A 20,238-nucleotide genomic window follows, 5' to 3' on the forward strand; every position below is an offset into this window, starting at 1 on the left:
GATATTCTCAGGTTTAATTTAGGCTTTAAGATAACTATGATTGTAAATTAGGTAGTCACCTACAAAACATGCAGGAAAAGCATGGCAACTGTACACAATTAAGATGAAAAAATTATGAAAGTACATGCTTCTAATACTTCAGAATGGTGGTGGAAAGTACTGTCAAGTCACGACTTACTTATGGCAACCCCGTAGAACGTTCAAGGGAAGAGTCATCCAGCGGTGGTTTGCCATTGCTTGTGTGTATACCGTGACCCTGATATTTCTTGGTGGTCTACCATCCAGATACTAACCAGGGCCGAGACCTGATCAGGCTAGCCTGGGCTATGCAGGTCATGGCTAATATTTTAGAACACTTGTACTGGGCTAGATCACACCAAGGGTCCAGCAACCTGGTTCACATAGCACCCAACCAGCAGCTTCAAGGAGCCCATGAACAGGGTAAAGAGGCTATGGTCCACTCCTGATGTTGCCTCCTGGCACTTCTATTCAGAGGTTTGCTGTCTCTACTATACATGTTCCTTTAGTCACCAAGGCTAGTAGCCACTGATGGACTTATCTTCATGGATCTCTCTAACCTTCTTTTAAAGTCAACCAAGTTCATGGCCTGTCCAGTGGTAGTGAAGTCCACATCCTGACTCTATTGCCCATCAACTTAATTGGGTGTTAGATCTAGTATTATGGAAAATGGAGAAACAGTCCTGTATCCCTTCCTTGAGAATGAAGCCATAAGAGATCTATGCCTGGGGGTATTTTAGAAAAGACAGGTTCTTTGATCTACATTTGAAATTAGACTTGGGAATGTGCTGTCCATGTTATAGCATGTTTCTGGAGTATCTCAATAATGCATTCCTATTACCTGCTACAGTACAAGATGAAATTATCTTTATTCCTGAGAGTGAAAATCTTAGCCTCTCCTCTCCAAGTTCTTGAAAGTATATAATACATACTTGACTGCATAAGTCATGCGATCTGGCCTCATGCATCGCATCATACACAGCTTCTGCAGGGCTGTCTTGTTCTTCCATTCCTTGGGGAATACTTCCTTCTCAGGAGTCTCAGATTCTACAAACTTTTTCCACCGCTTAGCAGAACCTTCAATATCACTGTCCAAGTTCTTGAATTCATCCATTTCAGAGAGTACCTAAGAGCAGAGGAACTGTGGATCTAGTGTTGGTATTTCATACCCTCGCTTAAATCAGTGTATCTAACCAATGCTATATTTTTTTCTAGAAGACCTAGATTCCTATACTGAGTTTTTATGCCCTTTCACAGGAGGGGGGGATCATCAACTATTTTACAGCTGTTTTATTGATGGTTTTAAAAATGTTATGCTTTTATTGTTTGCTTTTTATTTATGTTGTAAGCTGACTCCAGCAGCCCTCTGGAGAGGCAGCCTGTAAATCTGCTTAATATGTGTTTTTTTTACTGTTGTAGCCCACCGTGAGATGGTTTTCTGATAGCAACAGGTAAGAAATCAAATAATAAAATAAACAAATAAATAAATTCACCCTGTAACTGCAAATACTTTCCATTCATACACATCAGCCTGCTTCTCCAGCTTGCTGAACAGTCCTCTCTCAGCGCTGGTGAACAGAGAACTGAGGGGAGAGTGCTAGCCCTTCCTATATCACATGACTTTGGGTGAGCACTCTTGGGAGCTTCTAGAAACTTGTTATAAGCTTGGTAGCTCTTCTCCATGGCAGTCCTGTGAAGACACAGACCCCACGAGGCATTACACAGAAACCACCAAGATGAATAACAGGATCTGTGGATGGCAAGAGGAGGGTGCAATACAATTGTGAAGGTACAGTACAGAAAGCATAGGACAGAAACCTTGCATTGTGGAATGGCTGGGGAAATAGTCTCCAAGACTTCTGATTTCAGCTAAAATAACATGAAACATGGTAATTTTTAATACTGTTTGTAGCTATAGAAACAGAGCTAAGCTCATTCTTCCAGTTGAGGGTTCTTTCATCCATTTTTGCACATTTACTGCTGCATAGAAGTTTCTCTCTGACCTGCCTATATGCATCCTTATTATATACACCTCTGCCAATGTGGTGGTAGTTACATAACTTTTATATAACTCTTGAACAGAAAAGTGTAAGAACGTGTGTGTATAGTTAAATGTTCTCAATGAGGCTCCCATCAATTACAGGACTGTATTACTGGATCTTACAGGATTGCATTAGATTTCTCTGAGTTGCCAAGATTAAAAAAAGGATTAAAAAAAGGATGACTTCTCAAACAAACCTTAATTCCACCCCATCCTTGACTTAATAAGAAATCTACTGGAGAAGCTAATCCAGCTTTAAAAGGAAAGCGCAGGAGAAAGTCCAGTTCCACAGGATTCACTTCTTTCTTCATTAACAACACCTGGAGTAAGATCAGAAAGTATGAAGTTAGGGCTGTGTTTCCACACTTCTTTTGGAGACCACTGGTGGAATAGCAGGAGTTGCTTATCCCAGTAAATTCACTTCCTGGTTTACTGTTGACAGGAGAAAGAGAACCCAGAGGCTAGTACATGGATCCCACCAGCAGGAAGTTTGGCTTTGGAGTCTTCCTAGGCCAAATGTAGCATTCTGTGTAGTGGGATCCCAAAACCTGATGATTCCTGAGCACTAACCTCAGCAGTCAATGTACATATAGTATAGAAGGCTTAGGCTTTGAGGATGCTAATTGTCCCTGTTTTGAACATACCAGCTTGGAGTGCACTGCCTAAGCTATTTGATGGAGTCAGCGTTCTACTTTGATCTGTCTTGGTTTTATATTCTTTCCTGTTGTATCTTCATTTACTAGGAACTTTCTTCCACAAATATTTCCTACTTTCTTGTATGTGTTTTTCCTGGAAGGTTTCCTATACTTGGCCTTATAATTCATTTTAAAAGTTATAATTGGATTAATAGGACCACCCTTCTCGGCCCAGCTGTTTCGGAGTGGTGTACATAAAATAAAATCAACATGGTTAAAACAATTCAATAAATTATGTGCAATCTCTAAAAATCAGCATCCCATACATTCCTGTCACCCACATTGCTCTCCCCATTAGTTGCCAGAACTAGATGGCACAGGAGAGAGTGGGTTTTTTTTTTTTAGGGGTGTGTATGTGTTTCTTAGATGTTCCTGGTGGCCTGGCCTCAACCAAAGGCATGGTGGAAGAGTTCCATTTTACAGGCTATGCAGAATTGAGCAAGCTTTGACAGGGCCTGTGTCTCCTCCGGAAGCTTGTTCCATCAGGTAGAGGCCAGGCACACCTTTAATGGGTGGGGGACCACCAGCCTGTTGGAACCCGCAGAACTGAATGCTCTTCGCGGGAGATACTTGGATACAATAGTTCCTTCCTTCCTGCTTCTGCTGTAGTTGATATTTAATCTCTCACTGCCATCTTTTCCATAGCAGTGAAGAAAGAATAAAGGACCAACTACATAGAAATCTAAATAAATAAATCTAGGTATAAAAAAGTGTTGTCCCAACAGTGCTTATTACTATGCAGCTGAGGAGATGCCAGTTAATACCAAAGAATGAAAATAGACTCTACTTTATTTAAGTCACTACCAGGATGAAATCTCTTTACCTGAAAAGCAACCTGAGCTAAAAATATGAGTTTGTCTCTCTCAAACAGTCCCCGAGCTGTGTACATAAAGACGGAGTACGTGATTTCATCTGTTAGGTTGACCACCCGTTGCTTTACATCATCTGCTGGAAGTGTACGCTGGATGGCTTTATCAAAGACCACATTGAATGCCTGGCCAAAAAAAAGAAGCTCAGACTTAGACCTGAGGTGATTGTGCTTTTCAGAATTGTATTCAAAGCCACACAGACAGGGCAGCTTGTTTTTACAGGAGATAAGCTTTGATGTTAAAACCAGGCTTTTGAACCGTTTAATCATCAATATAGCATTCACCCAGAAGTTCCTGCCATACAGGCAGGCTACACGTATCAATGAAGAGATGATCTGTCTCAATTCATCTGCTAAGAGAGGCAGAGATCTTACGCAATGCAGTCTTACGCAAATGCAGTTAACAACTGGCCGGTTCCATTACCTTTAGAGAAAACTGATAGATGGGGTTGATTTTGTTGAGGTCGTTCAGTATGAAATATAACAAGGATGCCCTTTCTGCAGCTGGTCTGTAGTTCTCTCTAGCTTCATTAATTTGCACTTCAGTAATCTTAGCTTCTTTCACCTAAATAAATTAAAAAGCAGTCTTCAACACATCAAGTGTCAGTATCCACGAAAACCACCCTCTGTTGTTGGGGCTGGTAAATCACAAACACCTCTTATTAGCTATTGTGCTCTCAGAGTTACAGCTGTGGCCACAATAGCACAGTGAGAATGAAGGACCCCTTACTTACCTTTTCCTCTATCTCCATAGCGGTGCGCTTGGTTGTTTCGAGATTCTCCACCAAGGCTGTGTCTCCCAGGAAATTCCCTGATGCAGCAGAGAGTCTGGCCAGTAAGGAATCCTCAAGCTCTTTCAGGCTAATCTTAAATTCATTCTGTTGTTTTGTGAGAGTGGCCTAATTCAGCAACAAGAGGAAAGGTTGGGGCTTAGATGCTAATTCCTTTTCTTGTCCCTTCAAAGATGGACTATACCTAGAAGAGCTACAGGCCCCACCCTCAAAGAAAGGCAGGTAAATAAAATCCATCTCTACATAGTACTATAAAACATAATTCTTGAACAATTTAAGCAGACCAGACAGGTGATCCTCAGTGCAAGGATCGTTAAAGTCAGTAATTTGGATGAAGAACCTCAGATAAACATGGCTGAATAGTATATAAATCAGCATGCTGCTATCTTATGCTGGCAAGTAGGTGTGTGACTAAAAACCAGGTGCAACAATGTTTAATGGCCCTGCAGGAACCAAGGGAAGCTGTAAATGCAACTAAGAACACGAGGCTGGCTTGACTCCTGGTCTCTCCATAAGTGTGCTCGAGTTTAGCAGCATCCAGATGCCTTCTGGGTGGGAAAAGAAGGTGTAATATCATTCTAAGTATATTCATCCACGGTGCAATGCTGTAATGTGATATGGTAAAAACTTAAGGGCAGCGTTAGGTTATAAGAAGCAGTTTATAAATAAAATAAACTATTATGGTCACTTAATACTCACAGCTACTTGAGAGCCTGCATTAACCACAAACGGGCTTTTCTCAACAGTGTTTTTGATATTTCTATAATTATTGCAGAAAGGAAAGAAAATATCTTTTCAACTCAAGCAAAAAGGGATTCTTCTAGGGTAGGGTGGAGGTACAGCTCCCCGTGCCCATATCAGTATTGCTTATAGGTCTTGAAGAGCTTACATTGCCTGATCTAAAACTTGTCCATGCCATCCTTTAATTACTAAGTGGTATGTTATTGGATCATGTTTTGATATGGAAGTAGTTGTCTTTGTCCATCAACTGTTTTAAAACAGTTTTCAGTTATGCACCTGATTGCTTGTGTTAGATATGGGAACTAAGTGATGAAGACATTGTTGTGTTTTCCCAATCTGCACCCTGCTTGTATGTAGTAAGTGCTTTGGGGCAGTAGATCCAAAGCTTTTACCTCAAACCATCTGGTTTCCTTTTGAGTTAGTGAAAGTATGGCCACCCCCAAATTCTTGTCATACTTGTCCTCTTTTTGATAACAATACCTTCAGTTCCTCTAAATCAGGTCTTTCCTTTGCCACCACAGCCGCCAAAAGCTGGTCTTCCAGTCCATCCCTGGTGACTAGGAAGTTGATCAATGTGCATTGAGCCTGCATCTCTGGTTTGTAGTGTGGATTGAAGTATTTGGTGTGCAGAATGAGGCGGAATTTGGGATGGTACTCTACTTCTTTGTCTCCCATCTTAATGTATCTGGAGATTAGAGCATGGAGAAGACTAAAAATGCACCTGTCCAGGCCACAGGTCCTAGCTTTTAGTAATTAAGAGGGTTTCCACAATATTTTATTATAGCATGGATTCAGGATCCTAATACTTTCCTCTAGAAGAGATGACATTACGGAGAAGCTAAGCTTTACAATATTATCCTCCTGTTTAAAATACAGTAAATGAGGCCTGATTAGAATAGGCAAATACAAATGACAGATTTTAACTGAAATGGACAATAGTGGCACAAAGACTGAAGGCCTGACCCTATAGAATGTACGCAGGCAGAAGAGGCTTATCTTATCATTTCTGCGGGAAAAGTATGGGCACAGAAAGCCAGTTGGGTCATCCTGGAGAAAGAAGTTGGTTTTGCAGACCTAGCATAAGCATGCTCACCTTCCACACCCCGGCAAGTCTTTGCCTCTTAATGGCAAAACAAACAAACTCCTGGCAAAACAGTTACAGTTAGGGGAACACAGGTACAAATGCCAAAAAGGAAAGCACAGGCATAAGATGGTAATTTTGGGACCAATTTAAAAATAAGTGGGATGAGGAGCAACCCTGAGTTTTTGAAAGTAATATTGCGGTCATAAAACATCTTTTATTGAAAGTCTTATTGACATCAATATGGCTTCCTTCCAAGTGGATATATGTAGGACGGTAATGCGTTACTCTGGGAACTCTTAACCAACAGTTTCTATTAAGGCAGCAATGGCTACAGGGTGAGCTGCGGGCCCTGCAGGATTTACCAGCTTTCCGCAGGGTCTGCAAGACGGAGCTCTTCCGCCGGGTTTTTGGTTGAGGCCGGGGTCAACGAATGAGTGCCAACATTCCCCCCCCCCCCCAGACCTAGCATCTCCTCCCCACCCTCCCTGCCGCTCTGATAGCAGGGGTGGGAATAATAAGTTCCGCCATGTTGGGATTGTTTTAAAGTCTTTTAATGGGCATTTTAATGGGGATAGGACTGCTGTGACCCGCCATGAGCCTACAGGGATTGGCGGGATATAAATCCAATTAATAATAATAATAATAATAATAATAATAATAATAATAATAATAATACAGGGAAAAATGATGCAGCTCTACATTCCTTTCTTTGCAAAACTAAATAGGCAGTGGGGAGACAAGGTATGAAAATGGTGCTATGCCACAGCATGGGTGTAAAACTCATCATTTCCCTTTGGCCAAGAGACAGTAGTTAGCAATTTAAAACAAAAATGATTAGTTTGCTTATCCTAAACAGAAAGGCAACTGGAGTACCATGGTACATTGAATAGGTTCTGGACAGAGACGAAAGGATGCCGTTGTTGAGAAAGGAAAGTGTAATCTGATGCCTAGCCAACCACTGATTGTAAAGAAAACTATATAACAACCTGATTTGAGTTTAAATTTTATCATAAGAATGTATCTTGCACCATGCAACACCCTAGGACTCCACTGCAGTCTTTATCCCTCTCTGTACCCTGAGGTTACTAGAAGGGAATCCAGTTGCTTCAGCACACCTACTAGGCTTAAATCTGTCTGTCTGTCTGTCTGTCTGTCTGTATGCAATTTTAGGTACTCCCCAAATTTGCAGAAAAATACATAAAATAAAATATATAGGAGGGTGTTAAATCCCTCCAAAATAACTGTGTTCTCTGTGCATGCACAGAGAATGCACTTAGGGAACCACTTCAGCTCGGCAGTGGCAGACACAGGCAGCCGCTTTGCCAGCAGTGGATACTGGCAGCTGCTCCAGGACTGACAGCAGTGAAAGCCAGCAGCCATTGTGAATCTGATTGCAGCAGAAATGGATGCTGGCAGCTGAGCTCTATGGTAGGCAAATGGGCCTGGAGCCTAACCAGTCTCGGCAATGGGTGGGAGAAACAGGTTTGCACTTACCAAAACTGTTGTTCATCAAGTGGCCTTCTGTGCTGTCACACATGTTTCTGTTCCTTTGCAGGTCTGCCTTACAGAAGAACTAGCAAGCTTAAACAAAGTTTCTGGAAGCTCCCAAGTGTGCTTAGCCCTCCCCTCACAGATGGTGACCTTCCTGCAAGTCACATGATGTGGGAGGTGTTAGCAGTCACCCCTCAGTTCTCTCTTTGCCGCCATGAGAAGAGGACATTAGCAAACTTTCATCACCCTCCCCCAAACACAGCAGAGAAGAAAGCAAAGCAGGATGCTGGCAGCTGAACTCCATGGTAGATGGTGGAGCCTGGAGCCTCACCAGTCTCAGCGTGTAGAACAGGGGTAGTCAAACTGCGGCCCTCCAGATGTCCATGGACTACAATTCCCAGGAGCCCCTGCCAGCATTTGCTGGCAGGGGCTCCTGGGAATTGTAGTCCATGGACATCTGGAGGGCCGCAGTTTGACTACACCTAGTGTAGAATATTGAGAATGAGAATCTTGCAGATGCACCATTTGTCTCCCTTAAAACACACTATAAATTGGAAGCCTGCCACTGTGTTCTGTATAACTGAGCAGTAGAGACACCTATATATCTAAGAAACTTGAACAATATTCCTGGTTAAACTCAGTTTCATTATAGAAGGACAAAACAGATTTGGGGGTTATTTGCTACTGTCTGGGAATGTCACCAAACTGCAGCAATATGACTTCTGGTCACTTAACTCACAGGCACTCTTGCCAATGTAGGCAGAAGTTTATAGCCAACTTTGGTACCTCTTTTTCTTTGTGTCAGTAAAATCACTTATTAATGGCAAAGCCTACTGTCACCAACGGATGCTTTTAATAGGAAGAAAATAGCCAATAAAGATTCTCTCCTGACTGGGCCAAGAGTCCAAAAGCATTTCAGCACATAAAGCAGGGGTATAAAGCAACAAAAGCACACTTACTTTCCTTTCTTGATGGTGTTCCGACCTAACAAAGGATCCAGCACAGGCTCCACGGTCTCCCCAATGTTCTCAATGAGTAGAGTGTCTCCATCAGAAACTGCTTGTTCAATTATGTCTAAGTAACTAGAGCACCAGAAAGAGACCCTTAAGAATGTCACAGTGATTTAGAACACCAAATATTTACTGCAATATGCTGAGGGGCTAAACGTTGCACAGTCAGCATGCTGACACTCCAAGAAAGGAGCCTCACAGTTCAGGGATGGATTTCTCAGTGTTCAGTAATGCAGGACAAATCCACAGTGGACCCTGTGACAGAGGAAGCATATTCTGCTGCTCCCAATATATAATCAAGGGACCTTATTGGAGGACACATATTATGACTCTTGTCCTTACACCTGTAATCAGCTCCTTGCTTGTAATAAAGGGAAAACACAAAGGATGAACATAGAATAGCCATCACTCAACTTTTTCTGCCCTAGCCGGATAGCTTTCAGTTCTGCTCCATGTTTGTTCTTTATCCATTTGATCCCTTGGAGCTGGGCATCCACAATGAGTGGCCAGCGTTCTGTGTTACACAGGATAGTAGCATTTTCTGTTGACATGCGGTCACTGGGGAGTCCTTGGTTGTTCCATGTTGCTATATCGGCATCATCTGTCAGAAGACTCAAAGGGTCCAGCCCAGGAGTGATTGGAATTGGTACCTGTGAGTAAAACGTGTCTCTCTTAGTATAGAGCAGTGGTTCCCAAACTTATCTGGCCTACTGCCCCCTTTCCAGAAAAAATATTACTCAGCGCCCTGGAAATTTTTAAATTTTATTTTAATAGTTATTCATTGCCCCCAAATGCACCTGTGGCCCATCGCCGCCCCCCTGGATCACTGCAGCATCCACCAGGGGGCAGTAGCGCCCACTTTGGGAATCACTGGTATAGAGTCTCTCCTCAACAGAATCCTAATATTGGGTAAAAGGCAAATAATGGCTTAAACACCAGGTCCAATTAGCTGGGAAGGTGAGAGGGGCTGGGAGGAAAGAGTGATTGACAATACACCACTGATTATTTGTTTTGATCACTTAGTCTGTATATGTTGTGAAACTGCTTAATATTTTCCCAACAGCAATATACAAAGAAAGCGGGGTAGGGTTTTTCTGTCAAGCTAAAATAAATCTGGGCTTTGGAGTAATCTCTTTGTGGGTTGATGACAACTATGTTGTCTCAGATAAAACTAATATCCCAGAGAGAAACCAGAAAAGAGAGATTACGCCAAAGATTAATTTTCATTGAGGCCTTGACTTTTTCTAAATCAATGTTCCAAAATGAATAGGTGAAATGTTGATGGCACAGCTACCAACTTATGAGGGAAGGAGGGGAAAGGGAAGAACTGGGATTGGAATCTTAATAAATTAATCAAAGTGGGGGGTGAGGAGAATGAGCAAATGGGCCTGGATACTCCGAAGGGGGCTTAGAGCCCAAGGAATGTTTGGCGCAAGGCTGGTGATGGTCCAATTTAGTTTGGGGTCTCCAGTAAGTGCACACAGAGGCTTGACAGAATCCATTCTGCATGTCCAAAGAGCTGCCTCTGCATTTCTACCCAGAGCTTCAATTCACAGTGTATGAGGGCTTGTTGCTACTGAATGAGATTTACCTTCAGCTCATGTAAGTAAGGAGCCCAGAACTTGTCAAGTAGCTCTGTCCTGTATTTCTTGGTAAAGTAGCCAACATAGGAAACAAACGCAGTAATCAGCAGCACATCCCCACACAGAGTCTTTTCTTGTTCGCGGAAATTTTCTACAGACTCAGCCCAGCGTACGTTTTCAGATGCTAGTCCACCAACCAGCCTTAGGAAACATTTCACAAGGAGACACGTGTTTGATTAGCACAGCCTGGAATTTTGGTCAGCTCTGTCTTGGTGCTAGTCCTGTTCTATCTCAGAACCGAATGAACCTTCTGTCTTGGCATGCAGATGTGGTTTAAGATAAGGGGAACAGTTTCTGCATGCTGAGGGCCAGCTTTTAAATATGTAGTGGGTGCTTTGCATTCTTTTGCACAGATACATTTTGCACAAATACTTGACCACTGCTGACAGGTTGTTGTTATTATTATTATTGTAAAATTACAAATTAAAATAATGTAATAGCTAAATTATTGCAAGAAAGCATTCCTTTTGACCATGATAAGATCTGGGTGCCTGTTACAGTAATCAATAAATGGGGTTCATTTCTGTCCAAACATTATTGAAGAATGACAGCCATTTTTACCATCATCAGTTTCTGATGGATATGACATTTTAAGCAGCAATTCTTCAATTGTAAGGAGTGCTTCATGGATCCAGGGCTAATAACACCACCAGGGAGGAGGGGGAGAGCTACTGATTTTGATCAGCAAACAGAATGTTACAAGGAAGGTTAATCTGTTCTTTCTCTGTACAGTGGCCTAAGCCCACATAACAGCTGTTCTTAGTGGCTATTTCCTTTTTAAAATGCTGGGAAGAGTCCTTCATTTTCTTTAACTACTATAGTTGGATCTTTCAACTACCGTAGCTGGGAGGACCAAAGCCCCAGCACTGCAGACTCCAGCTATTTAAAGTACCCAGTGATCCCCTTAGAATCACAAGAGATTTCTTTTAAAAAGAAACACAATATGCTTGAATTTCTTTTAATTGCATTCTGTTCAATATAATTTTAAGGTCTATTACCATCAGGTACTGATGCCATTTTTAAAAATACAATTTCGTCCTCTAAACTGCTTAGAGTCTTAGGATCCATTTTCTCCACCCTCGGGGGAGAATGTCACAGTTCATTTTCAAAAACAGTTAGTGGAACCATTAGCCGATACCAATAGCCTAGCAGGTGCCAAACTATATTTGGAAACAGTGACCAAGTCATTTGGTTTCTCTTTGCTTTGGCCAAAATTTGATCAGTGTAGCAGCTCGGTAGTATCCTACTCTGTCTCTTACCAAAAAAAGAGTAACTTGTTTTGTGGTGGCAAGGAGCAAATCTAAGTAAAGGAAGATCTATAGTATTTAGGGCCACAATACCTGTTAGCCAATGAAATGACTCTATTAGTAGCATCAGCCTCTTGCTGACACTTGATTTTCTCCGCTGTGGCCTTTTCAAATTCAGCAGTCAGATTGGCCAAGTTGGCATTTAGATCCTTCAAGACAAAAGGCCAGCAGTTACTTTTCTGAAAAATTTGGTTAGCAGCTCTCTACAGATGGTCAAATTATGTACCTTACCATTTATTTCAAGACTAGTAATCAAGCCCGCTGTACCTAAAATACAGCGGGTGCTAGGCATGGGAGCCCCCTGCAGTCGCGCGGAGTGCGGCTGCCGGGGGCTCCTTTGGGCAGCGGCCTGACGCGGCGAGAGGCGCTTCGCACCTCTGACACGTCAGGCTGCCGGGCAGGGAGCAACTGCGAGCCGCGCTCTGCACGGCTCGCAGTTGCTTCCTTGTTAGCAGGGCGGGAATCGGCCAGGCCAATGGTCTGTCTGGAGGAAGGGGCCAATCGGCACCCTTCCTCATCCCGGACCGAGCCCGCCCTAACTCCTCCCACAAAGCCTTTACGGCTTTATTTAGCTGTGTTCAGATGAGACAGTATTTTACAAGTTTTGCCCTAAAACTGTTCAAGAATCTGTGACATACCTGTAGCCCCTTCTGGGAAAACAGGGTTGCTCACCTATAACTGTTGTTCATTGACATCTTGTGTGACATTGGGACTACGCATGTGCAAACCTGCCATGAAGAAAGATTTTCTAGATAAGCTCAGAAGGGGGCACTCACCGACCCAATCTCACATGCGTGGAATTTCCCACCTAGTGGGTCACCTGACCTAAAGGTGGAGCATCCCCTCATCCCTGGGTTCCCACAGCTGACATGAAACAGAATACTGCACTGTGATCTAAGAGTCCTTTCTAGCTCTTAAAGGAGCCAACATAAATGCAGTTGAGGACTCACAGTGGGGTAGGAAGGGAAGGAATGTGTGTCTGCACACCAGACACTGATGAACAACAGCTACAGGTGAGCATCGTTTTCATCGTTGGTCTTGTTGTGCAGCCCTACACTGGGACACTAGCAAGCTAGAGAGGAGTGAAGAGTGGAGTGCCACAGGGATGATTTGTATGAAGGAATAAAGGGGGTGCTTATTAAGTTTGCAGGGAGAGGTAGCAAACACACCAGAAGACAGAATCAGGATACAGGATAATCTTGACAGGCTGGAAAACTGGACTAAAATCAATAAAATGAATTTTAATAGTGAAAAATGTCAAGTCCTTCATTTAGGTAGGAAAAAATCAAATTTATCACTATAGGATGAATGAGACTTGTCTTGGCAGTAGTATGTATGAGAAGGATATGGGGATCTTAGTAAACTATACACTGAACATGAGTCAGCAGTGTGGCTAAAAAGGCAAATGGGATTTTGGGCTGTATTAAAAGAAGTATAGTGTCCAGATCATGCAAGGTGATGTTACCACTTTACTCCATTCTGGTTAGACCTCACTTGGAGTTCTCTGTTCAGTTTCTCTTTGGCAGGTCTGCATGTGCACAGTCCCAATGAGGGGCTGCACAACAAGATGGATGATTAGCCACTTTTCTATGATATGCTAATATTACAACCAGGTTTGCAGGCCTAGTTGTGTGGGTCTTTCCCATGGAATTGGAGGGATGGCAGTACCATTTAGAAAATGTTCCCCCCAAGCCATGTGGGAGCTCATGTAAATGAAGGGCCCACAAATAATTGCAGATACATTCAGAAGTTACCTCTATTAGAGTCTGTTGTTTCTGGACTTAATAAAATTTGTTTTACATCTTTCTAAATATGTTATATACATTCTCTCATTATTCCTTACAGCAGTTATTTTAGTACATGTTAAATCTTCCTTCAAGGAACACAGGTGGCATACGTGATTCTCTCCCTTCTTCTATTTTACCCTTATAACAATCTTCTGAAATAAATAAGGCTAAGAGACAATGATGGTGTGAGGCCGGAAGGATGGGCATTCACACCTAAGATCTAAGGCAGGATGGCTAGCTAAGGGATCAAAGGAGTAGCAGGGAATACAAATACAATTAACTGGCAGGAATATGCAAGTGACAAAAACCAGGTTACACGGCAAAATATCAATCATTCACCCAGTTAATTTCAAGGTGCGTGGGAGTTTGAATTTGTCTCCTCCTAGTCTTAGGTCGCCCCCTTCAAGGATCGCTGCCTTGTTGTGGCAAGGGGGCTTGCGTAGTTCAGTGAAGCTATGAGCTATACCGTGCAGGGCCACCCAAAACGGACAGGTCATAGCTGAGAGCTCTGACAAAAGGTGATCCACTGGAGAAGGAAATGGCAAACCACTCCAGTATCTTTGCCATGAAAACTCTATGGACAGTTCCAATAGGCATAACGATATGACGCCGGAAGATGAGCCCCTCAGGTCGGAAGGTGTCCAATATGCTACTGGGGATGAGCAGACGGCTAGTACAAGTAGCGCCAGAATGAATGAAGCGACTGGGCCAAAGCCGAAAGGACGCTCAGTTGTGGAAGTAACTGGTGGCGAAAAGACAGTCCGATGCTGTAAAGATTTTTATTCCATAGGAACCTGGAACGTCAGATCCATGAATCAAGGTAAGCTGGACGTGGTCAAACAAGAAATGACAAGACTGAACATCGACATTTTAGGAATCAGTGAACTAAAATGGACAGGAATAGGTGAATTTAATTCAGATGACCATCAGGTATACTACTGTGGACAAGAATCTCGCAGAAGAAATGGAGTAGCTTTCATAATCAATAAGAGAGTAGGAAAAGCAGTCTTGGGATACAATCCCCAAAATGACAGAATGATCTCAGTTCGAATCCAAGGCAAACCATTCAACATCACAGTGATCCAGGTCTATGCCCCAACCACTGCTGCTGAAGAGGATGAAGTTGATCAGTTCTATGAAGCCCTACAACACCTTCTAGAAGCAACGCCAAAAAATGATGTGCTTATCATCATGGGGGATTGGAATGCTAAAGTAGGAAACCAAAAGATAACTGGGATAACAGGCAAGTTTGGCCTTGGAGTACAAAATGAAGCAGGGCACAGGCTGGTAGAATTTTGTCAAGAGAATACAATGGTCATAGCAAACACTCTTTTCCAACAACCCAAGAGACGACTCTACACATGGACATCACCAGACGGTCAACACAGAAATCAGATTGACTATGTGCTCTGCAGCCAAAGATGGAAAAGTTCTATCCAGTCAATAAAAACAAGACCAGGAGCTGATTGTGGTTCAAATCATGAGCTTCTTGTTGCAAAATTTAGGCTTAAATTGAAGAAAGTAGGGAAAAGCACTAGGCCACTCAGGTATGAACTAAATCATATCCCCAACGAATACACAGTAGATGTGACAAATAGATTTAAGGAATTAGATCTGATAGACAGAGTCCCTGAAGAACTATGGACGGAGGTTCGCAACATTGTACAAGAGGTAGCAACTAAAACCATCCCAAAGAAAAAGAAATGCAAGAAATCAAAATGGCTGTCTGAGGAAGCTTTACAAATAGCTAAGGAGAGAAGGGAAGTGAAAGGCAAGGGAGAAAGAGAAAGATACACCCAACTGAATGCAGAATTCCAGAGAAAAGCTAGAAGAGATAAGAATGCCTTCTTAAATGAACAGTGCAAACAAATAGAAGAAAACAATAGAATGGGGAGGACCAGAGATCTTTTCAAGAAAATTGGAGATATGAAGAGAACGTTTCATGCAAAGTTGGGTATGATAAGGGACCAAAATGGTAGGGACCTCACAGAAGCAGAAGAGATTAAACAAAGGTGGCAAAATTATACAGAACAACTATACAAGAGCGAGCTTAACATCCCTGATGACCACAGTGGGGTACTTACTGACCTGGAGCCAGACATCCTGGAATGTGAAGTCAAATGGGCCTTAGGAAGTCTGAGCAATAATAAAGCTAGTGGTGGTGACAGCATTCCAGTTGAACTATTCAAAATCTTAAAGGATGATGCAGTAAAAGTGCTACACTCAATATGCCAGCAAATTTGGAAAACTCAACAATGGCCACAGGATTGGAAAAGGTCAGTTTACATTCCAATCCCAAAGAAGGGCAATGCCAAAGAATGTTCAAACTACCGCACCATTGCACTAATTTCTCATGCTAGCAAAGTTATGCTCAAAATCCTACAAGCTAGGCTCCAGCAATATGTGGACCAAGAACTTCCAGAAGTACAGGCAGGATTTCGAAGAGGCAGAGGAACTAGAGATCAAATTGTCAACATACGCTGGATCATGGAGAAAGCTAGGGAGTACCAGAAGAACGTCTACTTCTGCTTCATTGACTATGCTAAAGCCTTTGATTGTGTGGAGCACAACAAATTGTGGCAAGTTCTTAAAGAGATGGGAATACCAGAGCATCTTATTTGTCTCTTGAGAAATTTATATGCAGGTCAAGAAGCAACAGTGAAAACTGAACAGGGGATCACTGACTGGTTCAAAATTGAGAAAGGAGTTCGGCAAGGCTGTATACTGTCGCCTTGCCTATTTAACTTGTATGCAGAGCACATCATGAGAAATGCGGGATTAGAGGAGTCACAAATTGGGATCAAGATTGCAGGGAGAAATATCAACAACCTCAGATACGCAGATGATACCACTCTAATGGCAGAAAGTGAAGAGGAACTAAAGAGCCTGTTGATGCGGGTGAAGGAGGAGAGTGCAAAAGTTGGCTTGAAACTCAACATCAAGAAAACAAAGATCATGGCATCCGGCCCTCTCAATTCCTGGCAAATAGATGGGGAAGAAATGGAGATAGTGACAGATTTTATTTTCCTGGGCTCCAAGATCACTGCAGATGGGGACTGCAGCAAAGAAATTAAAAGACGCTTGCTCCTGGGGAGGAAAGCTATGGCAAATCTAGACAGCATCCTAAAAAGCAGAGACATCACCCTGCCAACAAAAGTGCGTTTAGTCAAGGCTATGGTATTCCCAGTTGCAATGTATGGCTGTGAAAGTTGGACCATAAGGAAGGCCGAGCGTCAAAGAATTGAGGCTTTTGAACTCTGGTGCTGGAGAAGACTCTTGCGAGTCCCTTGGACTGCAAGGCGAACAAACCGGTCAGTCCTAGAGGAGATCAACCCTGACTGCTCTTTAGAAGGCCAGATCCTGAAGATGAAACTCAAATACTTTGGCCACCTCATGAGAAGGAAGGACTCCCTGGAGAAGAGCCTAATGCTGGGAGCGATCGAGGGCAAAAGAAGGGGACGACAGAGAATGAGGTGGCTGGATGGAGTCACTGAAGCAGTAGGTGCAAACTTAAATGGACTCCGGGGAATGGTAGAGGACAGGAAGGCCTGGAGGATCACTGTCCATGGGGTCGCGATGGGTCGGACACGACTTCGCACATAACAACAACAAGTCTTAGGTCAGCTTTCCCATCAGCACAACACACTGGTTCTAAGTAGGTCAGTAAGAGGACATTGTCATTACAGATTGGTTCAGAGGCTGAGAGTATATAGGCTTTTGTGAGGCCACCTCGTCAATACATGGCAAAGATGGAATTTGAATGGGGAACTTCCTGCCACAGAGCTCAGGCACTGAGTTGCTATGCTAATTTGCACAAAGAACATAGGAATATTGTCTGCTTACCCTAACTCGGTAACAAATATCTAAGTAATAACTTTCTGATGTAGTGGAAGTGGTGAAAGTCAAGTTAACTGGAATGATGGTATTTACTGGGACAGGATATCAAGTGTTTTACCACAGTGTGGTTGTGGGTGTACTTACTGCAATCTTGTTCTTTATCATGGTGAGTTTTGCTTGTGCCTCAGCCAGTTCATTATTAGCCTCTTCCAAGGCTTGCCGCTTGGGTGCCACATCGCAGTACACTTCATAGAAACGAACTATGTTTAGGCACCAAGAACAGAGACCTGCTGCCGCAGTAGATTTAGAAAGTATAAACTCTGGATCAAACGTGGGATCATTTTGAAATGGTCTGTTGAAGAAAGGTATACAATCCTGTCAGGCTGAATGAATCAGAAGACCCCATACAACTTACCATCCCCCAATATTACTGTATGAACACAAAAGAACGAGTGGATTGTGAATGAAACAATGCTTTTGTGAAACAAGGCTTTTTGAGGCTGTAGGCATGGTCCCTTATCCCCAATGGCTAGCTAGAAGCACAAAATGAGACCTAAATTGCTAGCTCCTCATTTTAACTTAAAATCATGGCCAAACACCAATATTGCTCCTTATCTGCTGAGTATTAAAAATCCCATAGAAGGACTTTCTCTAGAGCAAGGATAGATGCTTTCTCTTCAGCAATATTATATGGGAAGTATAATATTATACACACACGAGATTCTGTTTCTACGCAGAAACTGTGGAGACAACCTCCCATATTTTGCTTCACACCACGCTACACGTGGCAGAAAGAAACAAAATGATTATAGCTAGCTTGGCTAGCTATCTAAAATATGGAGAGGGTTGCCTCTTAACATTCGGTCTCAAATGAAGTTGCAAACAAAATGGATAATTTTAATGTTTTGCCATCTTGTCTTATCATTGTTGTCCTTTTTACCGTTAAATGTTAAATAATGTATTCAGCTTGTTGTTTTTTGACCATATCAATAAATCTGATCTAACTTGCCACATGGTGGGTACAGCCACAAAACGGCTGCTGCAGTCACACTGCAATGGCAGATGATGCCAAAGAAAAGTTTTTAAAAAGCCACACAGCCAACAATGTCTCCAATGGCAAATCTGCAGCCTTATTGGGCGTAAGCTCCATGTAGCCCTATCCATTTCCTAAAAACACTTGGTGAGCACCAGGAAAGGTGCTAACAGGCACTACCTTGGGGGACTCCTGCTGCTTTAGTGCTTGCATTTTCTAGAAAGAGAAAAGTAATAGACTATCATATTCTAATAGTGTCTGTGGGGAGGGGAGACTGACTATTTGCTCTGCCCTTCTTTTGAAGTCAACGGCTTGAATTCACAGGGGAAAAGACATTTTGTAGGACTATGGCATGAAGAAAGGGATACTGTAGTGGAGGTAAAATGAAAGGCTGAGGGCAGAGGGGGCCTAGAACACGTGAAGCTTGTGGGTATGGACCAAAGTCTCAAATCCTGTAGAATCTGTGGGAATCTTTTGACTTCTGAAAGAGGCAAATGGATACCACCACAAATTGACTGCCATGTGGTAAGGGGGGGGGGGGGGAAAGAGGAAATATTTGAGGGTTCCAATCCAAAAATCAACCTATAATGGGAGAAGCAGTTTCCAAATGGGTGTCCCTGCATACTAAACTGTGATGTCTCCTTCTGAAGCAACTTGTGCTGTAATGAACTGGAGGAAAGCCAGAACTGCCTCATTGCTTGGGAAAGAGATGCTTTGGGGGAAGAAGCAAGCTGACATCTGAAAATACATCAGCAGGCATCATGGAGCAGACCATAAAAGAAAACGCACTTTAGGTAAAAGACCCCGCGTCTCCTAGCCTCTAGTCCAGTGAGCAAGCTACAGACATTTCTTTTTGTGCCAAGAGTACACATGTAATTTTTCATACTTAAAAGCTTTCAAGCAGGACTCTGGAATGTGCTCCTTGTCATATTTTTTCAGGGAATCCAAGAAAGTGTCCACTTTGCCCATCATGCCTTTGGCTGCTTTCCAGCTTCTGTCCTTTGGTATCTTGCCACCTGGAGCTGTAAGGATCATTACAGCTGCTGTCACATTAACAACAGCTTCTGGGGGAGATCCAAAAGACTTCAGTTCTGTCAGGTTGTTCTGGAAAAGAAAAAAGAGTGAAAAAAGACAGTCATTGTGACAGTGTTGTTTAGGACACCTACAATTCTGTACCACAACACTGGAAGGTACATTCCCAGAACAAAACCCCTAAAACCAAAAATAGTATACAAAGATACTTAATCATGACTTTTAAATATATATGCTCTTTCTCTAGGGCTGATTCCGTTACTTACTCCCCCCCCACTGTGGATCCTGCTGAATTCAGATCAATTTGAACCTGGGACTTTCTCCTTCCTCCCCCACTCCCAAATTGAAACCAAAAGCCTTCTGCACTTGATTGGGGAAGCACAGAGAGGGGAGGGGAGAGAGGAGGGGAGTGGTGGTCACGAAGCTGAACTACCTTTCCTGAACTAGGGGTTGGGGGTTGGGTGACTCCAGTCGGCACTAGTGCTTTACTTCTTCTGTTTTGACTCCTGAGCCAGCAGCAGCTTCTCAGAGAATGAGGCAAATCTCTGCTGAGAGAAGTGTAGGCTTCTGGAGCATAGTCACTTTAAAACAGGGAGGGAAGCTTTGCAACTGGGAACCAGGAAGTCTTTGAACTGATGCTCTGGCCAATCAGGGAAGACTGCTTTGCTACGAGGCATGGAGCAGGAAGTTAATTCGCAAAAAAGGAGAAATCTACACTTATACTGGTAGTGTTTTTTCAAATCGCAGAGGATATCTCAGGGAAAAGGTAGGGTCACTGTGGATCAATCATGCATATAGTAGAGGGAAAATTGAAAGTGCCCAAAATCAAAATGGAAATCGAATTCAGTGTAGATGGGAGG

At 42.8% G+C, this 20,238-nt stretch overlaps 1 protein-coding gene across 3 annotated transcripts in view; it reads right to left on the reverse strand.

Annotated features, from left to right (window-relative positions):
* Positions 1-20,238, reverse strand: part of DNAH17 (dynein axonemal heavy chain 17) — a 127,296-nt gene that overhangs the window by 10,385 nt on the left and 96,673 nt on the right. For 2 of the 3 annotated variants that reach the window (XM_077328114.1, XM_077328112.1), the window contains 12 exons: positions 19,233-19,450; positions 17,458-17,665; positions 11,723-11,838; positions 10,331-10,523; positions 9,154-9,389; positions 8,689-8,811; positions 5,635-5,839; positions 4,357-4,521; positions 4,047-4,187; positions 3,578-3,748; positions 2,257-2,379; positions 951-1,144 (listed from right to left, as the gene is read on the reverse strand). In XM_077328114.1, the coding sequence (XP_077184229.1) occupies positions 951-1,144; positions 2,257-2,379; positions 3,578-3,748; positions 4,047-4,187; positions 4,357-4,521; positions 5,635-5,839; positions 8,689-8,811; positions 9,154-9,389; positions 10,331-10,523; positions 11,723-11,838; positions 17,458-17,665; positions 19,233-19,450 (2,093 nt within the window). The remainder of the gene's footprint in view (positions 1-950; positions 1,145-2,256; positions 2,380-3,577; positions 3,749-4,046; positions 4,188-4,356; positions 4,522-5,634; positions 5,840-8,688; positions 8,812-9,153; positions 9,390-10,330; positions 10,524-11,722; positions 11,839-17,457; positions 17,666-19,232; positions 19,451-20,238) is intronic. The other variant, XM_077328115.1, reaches the window with a different exon arrangement.

The sequence above is a fragment of the Paroedura picta genome, chromosome 3 (assembly GCF_049243985.1).
Source record: "Paroedura picta isolate Pp20150507F chromosome 3, Ppicta_v3.0, whole genome shotgun sequence".
Lineage (NCBI taxonomy): Eukaryota > Metazoa > Chordata > Lepidosauria > Squamata > Gekkonidae > Paroedura > Paroedura picta.